The 11,712-nt window shown below is 38.6% G+C and overlaps 1 protein-coding gene across 1 annotated transcript; it reads left to right on the top strand.

Annotated features, from left to right (window-relative positions):
• The first annotated feature begins 1,654 nt into the window (after positions 1-1,654).
• Positions 1,655-11,667, top strand: LOC122638278 (protein-L-isoaspartate O-methyltransferase 1-like). Its single transcript, XM_043831163.1, has 4 exons — positions 1,655-1,903; positions 7,640-7,910; positions 10,527-10,691; positions 11,287-11,667. Exons 1-4 carry the CDS (start codon positions 1,688-1,690, stop codon positions 11,535-11,537), a joined length of 903 nt encoding a protein of 300 aa, XP_043687098.1. The 5' UTR covers positions 1,655-1,687; the 3' UTR covers positions 11,538-11,667.
• Positions 11,668-11,712: the final 45 nt, after the last annotated feature.

Below are 11,712 nucleotides of genomic sequence, written 5' to 3'. Positions count from 1 at the left end.
AATTAGTTTTTCATTATAATGCTGAAAGGAGGGGATCCAGCATTTGGATTAATGTATTTTGACATCATAGTGACTCCAAAATCGGCATTTTTGAACCCCAAAGAAAGGGGAGAGATCATAGAGTCCTATTCGAATTGCGCACTTGGTATCAAAGGCATTTGGAAATGCTGTAAAAATAGAAGGAATAAGATATAGTCTGACATTTGAATGGATTGTGATGTCACATTGATCATTAGATTGGCATCGATGAGTTTTGGACTATGGATTGAATCATTGAAGTCAAGTTCAGTTTGATTTGCAAAAAATAATAGAGAGATACAATTTTTTTGTCCTTATTCATCATTATTTTTGTCTTTATTCACCGTTATTATCTATTTTTTTTATAAGTAATAAAAGATTTGTATAATAAAAAAGAATTAAATTCAAACATACACGTAAGCAGCATTTGGTATGTACTCTTGATTAATAAAAATAGCTGTTTTTAGCACATGAGAATGCGAAATTGACTTAGAATGCATACCAAAGTATCTTATCTTGGGATATAAATCAAGATTATAAAGACACCTAAAACAAAAAAAATCAACGAAGCTTTATAACACCCAATTGCAGACACAATGAAGTAGACTAACCAAGATAAGAGATAAAAGAAAAACACCCAAACGACTTTTAGTAGCCCTACTCCAACAACCAAAATTGCACCTAGAAGAAGCCCAACTCTCCAATAATCTTTTTGCGAAGCACCAATTTCTTTGGAGAGATGATAACCCTTTTGCTATGCTATTTCTCTTTTGAATAATCTACAAAATGAAAAAACAAAAATAAGACAAATAAACCTAAGCAAAGGTCTAATAAGAAACTTAAATATTCGAAAGAAGGGAAAACAAAGAGAGGAAGAAACTTATATATATATATATTATATATGGGAGAAAAAACGCTACCTAGGCACATGGGGTGCATGGCCTCTATGCTTAGACATAAAGGGCAGGTGAAATGACCGTTGCGCTCTCATGGAAAGGCAGAATTTCTCGATATATAATCATCCAAAGGTCATGTGCACAAAACAACTATTTTTATCATCAAAGAATGCGAAATCGACGTAGAATGCATTTCAAGAATACATACCAAACAGAGTCTTAAAATATAAAAATAGTTTACGACAAAGCTCATCAACAAAAAAAACATGTTGAGAAAGAAGGGCGTCATGAAAGGCCGAGAGTTGAAGCTGTTGGGTGTTTATCGAGCAACAATTTTTCATTTGAACCACAAAATGGTAAAAACAAGAATTTGTTGTTTTTAAAAAAACGTTATACTTGGCATAAATTATTATAAATTTTGATTTATCCTGTCAAAAACACATGAAACAAAACAAGTTTATCAAACGATTTTTCTGTGCTATTTGTGTTTCCATAACACAAATAGCAAAGAAACACCAGAAACATAACGTTATCAAATAGGGCCTAAGGTGGTTTCTACTTAACGTTAATTCAGAACGTCCCTTACCTTATGAGACTTACGATTTACAGGAAAATTAGTGCGGCGCCCTCAGTACTGGGGCGATAAAGATTGCAACTTACGAGAGAACTGAGAAATGCCAATATGCGATTATTTGAGCTACGACACGTGTCTATACAAGTGGATATGTCTGCCTCGTGTAAGTGTGCACGAAGTGAGAAAGCGTGAGAATGAAATGGGAGAATCTGCGAGAATAAGGATGCCGCCCTCCATGGTCGCGCATGGTTGCCGCTATTGTGCGCCTCTGAAACACCTGGTGAGCTTTTCCCTCTTCCATCGTCGCCTTCCTCCACCGCTTGTCGGCACCATCTCAGTTCATCTCAATTCCTCCCCGTCTTCACCTCCTAACACTAGATTCTGCACGGGGAACTTTCTCTTGTTGCCAATGGAGGTATCTTTCTCCTCTCTTTCCTCAATAATAATGCATATTCTCTTTTAATACTTTTTCTCTTTTTCTTTATCGAATTTGCCGTTAGAATCCCGCATTAATCTTAAGTTCTTCTTCCTCCCGACTTTCTTTGATAAATTTTGTGAAGAAAAAAATGAAATTCAGGTACATACAGTTATTGGCTCTTGATTAAGCACTCTGTATCATTGAAAGAAACTGTTATTAAACATGAATCATCGGAGGGCAAAATACCTCCATTAGGGCCATCATTCCACCTCCACTCATCACTGCACAACTCGGGTAAGCTTTTTGTTTCTCCATCGTTCTCTTTTGTCTCCCAAATTCACCAATAAAACAGGGTAATCTTCTGGCTTCAAAGTCTCCCACTTAAGTTACAGCAGTGGATGGATTTTGCCTCAAGTGTCTAACTGAGGGCAGAATCCTATTTGAAACCAAGCCTCCGTAACTTCCTTACCATCAAGGGAAGTCACATAGTGGTTTTTGGAAATCACCACTTGCAGTCAACATTCTCCCTTTGACCTATATTGCCACATGTCAAGAAATGTTTTGAGCTGGACTATATTTTAAATACTAGTTTTTCCTTAATTCAAAATAAAAACTCCCAACCCATGAATCATAGCGGTGCATGGCCAATTTGAAGGCCACTCTTTTCCATGTATCACAATGAGTTATCATTCCACCATGAACCCTTGTGTTGTTAGTTTCAATTTTAGAGAATCAACCCATGGTCAATTTTAGGGCCTAATCTTTATTATGCTTTATTTTTAATGGGCATCTGTCATTTCCAAAATTTAATTTGCGCAAAATACTAAATGACAAAAACTTACGTTTAAGAAATCAACTTAATATTGTAATATTCTTGATAAAACATTAGGTACATAATGATTTACATAAGTCTAAGACCCACATGTCCGATAAATATATTAGGTGGAAGCCCTTTAGTGAAAGGGTCGGCTATCATATCCTTAGTACTAATGCATTCTATTGTTGCATGATGATCTTGAACATCCTCTTTTATAACAAAGTATTTAATCTCTGTGTCTACATGAAGTTGTCATCAAAGACCTGTGTCGTCCTTTCTATAAACAAAACAATTGGAGTTCTGTGCCAAAATACCATAACCACGATGCATGAGAAACGACCTCATAGCATGCTACTACCTTTGCTTCCATAGTAGAGGATGCAGTCCTTAGTTGCTTCATACTTTTCCAATATACTGCTCCTCTAGCGAGCATAAAAATGCATCTTGAGGCAGATATTCTCGTATCTCCACATCCAACGTATTCTGAGTTAGAGTAGTCAGTTAGCTCCAAATCATCAACACATCGATTTGTCAACATGTGATCCTTGGTGCGCTAAAGGTATCTCAATACTTTCATACTGCCTTCCAATGTGGCATTCCATGATTCTTTTGAAATCTTCTCAAAACTCCTATTGTAAAGGCAATGTCTGGCTTTATGCATACTTGTGTATGCATCAGACTGCCTACTACAGACGCATATGGAATACAATGCATTTCCTGCGCCTCCAAAGCAGTCATCGGACATTGTTCCAGACAGAGTCTGGGTCCATTCTAAGATCTTGTTAGACATATCCCGGTGAATTCTATGCCTAATACATAGAAGGTTTCACCCATGTCTATTTATCATATCAAAGTTACCCGTTAGGAATTATTTTGTCTTATGCAACAACCCTAGATGTTACTAGCCAAGAGTATGTCATCCACATATAGTACTAAAGTAATGAAATAGATTTCCTTAGTCTTACTTTAGATACATTGATCAACACGATTCTCCACAAAACCAAAGGAAGTTATCGTGGTGTCAAAACTTAAGGTACTATTGTCGAGAAGCTTGTTTCAATCCATATATGTATCTCTTTAGTTTGTAGAGGAAATGCTCTTCATTGTTCGATAAGAATTCTTCTAGTTGTTCCATATATACCTCCTCCAAAAGGTCACTATTTAGGAATGCCTTCATGACTCTTGACATCCCTCTGATGTAGCTCAAATCAAAATGAGCTATAAGAGCCATGGTGAATCAGAAAGAATCTTTGCTTGAGAATGGTGAAAAGGTTTTCTTATAAGTATTGTCGTCCTTTTGATTAAACCATTTTGCCACAAGTTGGGCCTTGTATCTCTCTATATTGCCATTGGGATCCTTTTTGGTTTTATAAACTCATTTACACCCCACAATGTAGGCACCCTCTGGCAACTTAATAAGTTTTCAAACTAGGTTCTTCGCCATAGAATCCATTTCTTTCTTTATGGCATTTATTTACAAAATGGAATCCTGACAACTAATGGCTTGTGAGAATGATGTTGGTTCTACCTCAATTCCATCATCAACTTCACAGTCTTGGAGGTAAACATGGTAATTAGAAGAAATTGTCGGTCTTCTGACTCTTGAGGATCTCTTAATCATGTTTGTTCATTCTCAATATCTTCAGGTTGAACATGTTCAGTGACAACTTCATTATCATGAGGTACCAGTTTGTGCCATGATGGCCCCAATAAACAATAGGCAAAGGAATGAATCCTTGACTTCCATGTGTGGGAGAAGATACATGAATTGGTTGTTCATCAAATTGAATGTTCCGTAGCTGTAGACTCCCATTGTTGCTGCCATCCTACAGAAAATTGTTATTCTTAGATTCCACAATGGTAAGAGAGAGAGAGAGGGATAAATGAACCTGTAATCATTAGACCTCTTTGGATTGTCAGTAAAATATCATTAATTATTCTGAGGTCTAATTTCCTCTCTTGTGGATTGTAAACCCTCATTTTGGCTGGACAGCCCCATACAAGAGTATGTCTTATGCTAGACTTCCATCCTCTCCAAAGCTTAAAAGGAGTCTTTCGTACTACTGGGTAATATTTCATTTCGCCTCGAGTCTCATCTTGCTTTTTTCAAAAAGAGAGATATTACCAAGATCTCAGCGAGTTCTTGAACTATGTTCGTTTTGACGTTTTTTATTGGTATGACAGTAAAGCTGAACTGGATTCTTGGCAGTGCCAAATAGGGGATTCCGTTAATGCTTTTGGTAATTGGATTGAACTTCTACGGGGTTTTTACAGAATCTCTTTTTGGGTGGCAATAAATTTTAACACAAATAGCTCGGCTCACTGTTGTAAAGAAAATTAGCATTAAACAAGCAACACAGTTGAAAACGATGAGTTTTTTTAAACCATGATTTTCGTGAATGATCACCTACCGAAGAAATTTCCAATGAAGAAAAAAAGATGTTGGGCGAAAGGGGCACCATAGTGGTTTTAAAGGTGGAGCGGAAATAAAAGAATGTAGGTAACTAGAATGGAGAGGAGGATAAAAGAAATCAAGGAAAAATAACTTGGGAGATTGAAATGATTGGTGAGAGGGAATAAGAGAATAAGAGAAAATTCATGCTGGCATCTTTTAGACCTTAGCATATTCTGCGAAGCCTTCCTCTATTTATCAATAATGAAGAGCAAGACCCATCATTAAAAAAAAAGAGCAAGATCCATGCAAAAATAATAATACAACAACAACATCTCAGCCTTATTCCAACTAAAAGGTCGGTAATATAAGACTAAATTAGGTCAGAATTAGTCCCAAGTAAACCCACAATACCCAGTTAACAAACCCTAGTAAAAGGGTATGGACCAACACAGGTTCAGAATAACGGTATGTGCTGGAACACAGGTTTCAGCCAGTAGAAGGGGCTGATATTAGGGTCGAATTCAAGTCTGGGCCTGCACGAGTGACTCCCAAAATTTGAACCAATTCGGATGGCTAGAGACACCCAAAGAGAAAGGTCACCAAAATTATATGTAGGGGAGTTAGGTGTAGAAACAAAACCAAGCAGCAACTTGGATCCACACATGGATCGAGTGGAGGTCCTATGGAGGAGCACCTACGTTGTAAAACTGGTGCAATTCTGATGGCTGAGTTGAGAGTTGCAAGGGTTACACCAAAATAGAAAGTCTGGATGGATCTTGCAAACCAGAGGAGCCTCTGGTTTGTAAACTCAGCAGCAACAGCACTGGAGCAGTAGCAGTAGCACTCGAATGGTTTTCTCAATGGTTGGGCAGTCACAATATCACAGCAGAACACAGAGATAGCTGGAGAGACGGAAAAGATGGAGACGATAGAAAATAGAAAGTTGGGGGGATAGATGGATTAGGCTCTCACAGCCAGGCTCCTTCAGCCCTTCAAGTGTCACACACAACTTGAGAGAGAATCATACTAGCAGCAAGCAAATCTTCGTTCAACTATGTAAATCGTGGGGAGTGGCTAAAACAGCCTTACAATAAATAGAGGGCAGGACTTGCTCCTCAAGTAAAAGAAAAATAGATACTTAATAACTTCAACAGTAAATTAGAAACTATTCTAATTATTTGACTGAACTAAATTAAAAACATAATAGGTACTTCACTCCTTCAAGTGGGGACCACTATAAGTGAATATCGGCCCACACTTGAAGTTACAAAATTTTGTCAATAACTTGACAATTATGCCCCCACGATTCTGGGTTTGAGAGACCCAGCAACTCCCAGCCCTATTGGGCTGGCCCAACTAAAAGTTGGTTGGCCCTATGGCCCATTGGGTTGGTCCACCAATTGATGAAGTGAACCAGCCCTTCTCCCATGAGTTTCCTTAGAGTATTTCTTGCTAAATAGCTTGGCTTCTGCATCAGTCGGGTACATGGATCTTTACCCTCCAATCTACTCTATACAAGGCCTAATCTCTGCATGTCTTTCCTCACCACTTCTCCCAGAGTCATTTTGGGTCTGTCCCTGGCTCTTTTAGCTCCTTCAATCTGAATCAAATCACTCCTCCGATCCATGGGCGTACCCAGTGCACGAGGCTCCCGCCACTGTGGGGTCTGGGGAGGGTCATAATGTATGCAGTCTTGCTCCTCTGATCCATGCAATAATAATAATAATAACCCTGAAGAGCATGAAAGAAAAAAAGAGCCCTTTATAGGATTTGTTTCAAGATCAAGTACTAAACTAGAAATTTATATCACTCATTGTTGAATGTCCCCCAGGTTTTAATGCAAAATTGCATTTTCAAAATTAGGAGAAGACTATATTTGCTCCTAGACTAAGTTCTAGCTGTCACTTAGACTGGGTTTACCCTACAGGGATGAGCTGAGATAATCATATCCATGTCCTAATAGAAGGAAGCTAATGAAGTTCATTGGTGTGTATGTTCATCATAAAAGCTGAGCAGAATTATAGTATATTTACCCCATAGCACATGTTTGATAGTCTGATCGGGCACTACTTAAGTTTTGGTCTAATTGATGCCAATAAACAACTAAAAAAAAGATAAAATTTTCCACTTGGATAAATACATCTATCAGAGTTTACTGGATTTAGAAAATAGTTGTAACAGTCCATGTTGCACACTTATAGTTTAAGATCAACTCTTTTCTCTCTAGGACTTCCTCATTTTCACCATCTAGAACCCTCTCAATGAATCTTGATGTGGAGAGATGTGTTTCCTCTGTGAAAGGTGTATTCTTTTCTTTTCTTTTCTTTTTTTTGCCCTAAAAAAGAGTGTTATTGGACGTCACAGGTTTCTAGATACAAATTCTGTTCCTTCATAAATTTCTATATCATTGTATATTCTTCTAAATACTTAAGCAACAAAAGCTGGACAGTCATTTTTGTTTCAGACATTAGGCCCAACAATGAGTAAGATTGTACTGAAGTTCCTGACAATAATTCTGCAGCAATTCTGGACTAGAGGTGGTATTGACAAGAATAAAGCTCTAATAGAGCATTTGTGGAAGTATGGGGTGATAAGGTCTAGTAAGGTGGCAGAAGTAATGGAAAGTGTTGATAGGGGATTGTTTGTGCCTGATGGAATCCCGGCTTATGTTGACAGCCCTACGCAGATTGGGTATAATGCCACTATATCTGCACCTCATATGCATGCCATGTGTCTTGAACTATTGGAGAAGAATTTGAAGGCAGGCATGCATGCATTAGATGTTGGTTCAGGTATCATGCTTCTCCCATTTGTTTCTTGCTACTCTATTTCTCATGCTCTGGCATGCTACTCTTATATTCATATTACAGACAACTTGAGCCATCTAATTTTGTCATCCATGGATCAGTTTGCTACTCTATTTCTCATGCTCTGGCATGCTACTTTTATATTCATATTACAGACAATTTGAGCAATCTAATTTTGTCATCAATGAATCATTTTGTAGAGCACTTTCTGTGCTTTGGATCTGGTTTACTGATCACCAAGACATGAACACATCATCCCCCCCCCCCTGGCGGAAGACAAAAGGGAAATATGTGTGCTTCTCATTGGTTTTGTTACGTAATTCTCGAACTTGCTTAATTACTGGTTCTTAGTGCAACTGAACTGCATTTGTAAATATATGTCCCATGTTCTTTCTTATTTTTTTGATCCTGGCTCCTTGGGGGCTTGTCCTTTAAGAGATCTAATCATGCACAATAGAAAAGTATGAAGAAGGTTATCTAAGTTTAGTTGGAACCAGGAAAACATGCAAGTAAAAAAGTATAGAGAAGATTATCTCTGCTTAGTTAGCACCTGGAAATGGCTACAAATGTAGCTTGGGTTATCCTCTGCTCATGTGGGAAGCTAAAGTACAAAGCAGTATAGCCATCCTGTCACGACTAGAGAAAAGTTTGTGCGTGCGTGTGTGTGTATGTACATGTTGTGTTGTGTTTGGCCCATAAAGGTCCATTCATTAACAGCTGAAAATGCAAGGAGAAAAGGTTGACACATAGGCAAGAATCCTCTACCAATCCATTTGGCAGGAATGGCTACATCAGTCCTATAGTTGGCTCAAATTAGTGGGTCACATTGTCAAAAATCTAATTAGACTGCTTAGAAAATATTTTTCTTGTTAATAATATCATGGCTTGTGGGATTAGTAACCCCCAACTGCTATGTGGCAAACATGAGTGTCAATGTGATGGAAGACCCTTCCCTCATCCCATCAGTTAAGATGAAGTGCACATGTTATAGGCTTAAGATCAAGACCAAGATACATGAATGCCACTAGATTTAAAGTACAAAAGTGGCATGGCATTTTTGGTAATATTTGTGGCTTTGGATCCATCTGGGCTGAAATTTGACCAGTGGGTTGTGTGGATCCCTCTATGGCTCTATTACATGGTTCTACACATTTCTGCCACTTCCTACCGTGTGGTAGTTTGTGAACTTTGCCAAATTTACATGCCTTGTTGAAGTTCCAACTTCCATATATATATATATATATATACCTTGTATTGTGTACCATATGTCCTGTTGCTTCTTGGACTCAATACCCTTTTGGGCTTTCTCTTGTCCGTTAAGAACCTAAAACATGCACTATAGCAAAATACTCCCTCTGTCCCACAATGACCATCTCCTTTGAAAAGCCCAAACCCTACTTGGGGGGGGGGGGCAATTATGGTATCAAAAACAGTCTTACGTTCCATTTTTGTAATCCCCTCCACTACCCACTTGAAATCTCTTAAATGAAAGCCATTACCTAATTTGAAAAATGGCAAGGAATCTGGGACAGCCAAAAATGGGAACGATGATTGTCGTTGCAGGACAGGGGAACATTAGAAGATTGTTCTAGCTTAATTGACACTTGGAAATAGGTATAAATGTATCCTACGTCAACCCCTGCTCATGTGGAAAACCTCAGTCCAAAGTGTGTGTGTGTGTGTGTCCTTAGTCCTAAGAAGGGTAATGCATTGAGAGCTGAAAAAACCAAGGAGAAAAATTTGATGCATAGCCACAAAAAGTTCTAACATGTGGCAAATCCAGAGTCCCCTGTCTATTGGCTGGAATGGCCACATCAGCCCTCTAGCTGTCTTGAATAGGTAGGCTACATTGTGGGAAAAAAAAAATTATCAGGCTGCTCAGGAAATCTTTTCTTGTTAACATTTATCAAGGCTAGTGGATTTGGTATCTCTTAATTTCCTTGAGTGTCAATGTCATGGTAAACCCTGCACTCATCACAACAGGCAAGTTGGGAAGTGCTAGACGACCCTGCTGCAGGCTTAAGATCAAGTCCAAAGTTACAAGAATGCCACTAGATTTATATTACAAAATTAACATCTTTGGTAATTTTTTACTTTGGATGATTGGATCCCTAGCACATGCTTCTGTGGGCTAAAATTTGAATGGTGGAATGAGTGTGGAGTCACTATAAATGGTCTTATCCATTCTTGCCATGTGGTATTTGGAGAAGGTTGCCAAATTTACTAGCCTTGTTGAAGGTCAACTCTCATAGACAATAAATTGTGTGTTGTTTAGTGTGAAAAACCGGACCAAGCAGCATAACTTCTCTTCTCATATTAGCATGTGTCCACTGTGGCTGCAACGGCCAATATATCCAATATGGTGGTGTTCTGAAATGGAAAGTCACTTTGCTGTCAAGATTATTCTTAATTTCTTATTTTAGTAATCTGTCAAGATGGTGTCTTTTTGCTATCTGTCAGGTGGGAGTTTTGATATGCCATTAATTTGTGTTACTTATTAGGCCACTAATCATTATTGTAGTCTGACATGCATGATCATAGGATGTTTCATCTAGTTGATATCTTTTAAATCTTTGTTCCCTTACTTTGATTTTTATGCAGGGACCGGGTACTTAACTGCATGCTTTGCAATGATGGTTGGACCGCAAGGTCGTGCAGTGGGTGTAGAACACATTCCTGAGCTGGTCGCCACATCCATCAATAATATCCAAAAAAGCCAAGCTGCACCGTTACTGAAAGGAGGTTCCCTTTCTGTACATGTTGGTGGTATGTTCTTACTTGTCTGTTAAATCTAGTCAACACGGAATACAACATACCTCACAAATATAGCTTGTTAGCTGCCTGCATTTAAAGCAAGCATAACACAACTGAGGGAAGGACCTTGGAGATCTGATAAAGCAAATCTGATTTTGTCTATTTCATTATTTTGGAGGATTAGAAAACAAAAATGTCCCCGCGACCTGGCCCTTCTGAATATGCTCAATGAGTGCAGTCTCTTCGTTTGTTTTTGATGAAGTCAGTGGCAGGCTGTGTCGTATCGACCTATCTAGCCTATCCCACTGATCCAGAAATGAGTTATCCAATCTTTGACTTGCCTCCCGATACTTCAAAACATGGTCACCGGATTTTGGTATCAAAACTTTAGGTGGAACACTTGCACCATCAAATAACAGCCTAATCATCACACACTTGCCTTCCAAAAGAGAGTATTTTTTGTTGTGGGTGACCATTGATTGTTAGGTGTTTGTAATGCAAGGCAGGTTGTACAAATACCACATTAGATGGGCCACATTAGTTAATTCATAGTATAATATTCTTTGATCTATTTTTTAACCGAAACATAGTGCTTCCATTGCCGCAGATGGCAGGCTAGGTTGGCCAGAGTTTGCACCTTATGATGCTATTCATGTGGGAGCGGCCGCTGCAGAGATCCCACAACAACTTATCGATCAATTAAAGCCTGGTGGCAGAATGGTGATTCCAGTTGGGAACCTTTTCCAGGATTTGAAAGTGGTGGACAAGAACCTTGATGGTTCTATCAGTGTTCGCACTGAAACATCGGTCCGATATGTTCCGCTGACAAATCGAGAAGATCAACTGCGTGGTTATTGAAAGTGGATTTTGAGGAGTTTACTAAACCCACAGTATCTGTGTGGTATCAAATGTTCTTTCCCAGGATCCAATGAAGCCCTTGTAAATTCCTTCAGTCTGTACAAATATAAGGATGCTGTATGTACTCCCCCACAAACTTCTCAGGTGTGAGAGTGAAGTTCTGACTTTAACCGAG

This window comes from Telopea speciosissima, chromosome 8 (genome assembly GCF_018873765.1).
Source record: "Telopea speciosissima isolate NSW1024214 ecotype Mountain lineage chromosome 8, Tspe_v1, whole genome shotgun sequence".
NCBI classification, from domain to species: Eukaryota; Viridiplantae; Streptophyta; class Magnoliopsida; order Proteales; family Proteaceae; genus Telopea; species Telopea speciosissima.
This window is presented reverse-complemented; position numbering and strand designations above follow the sequence as displayed.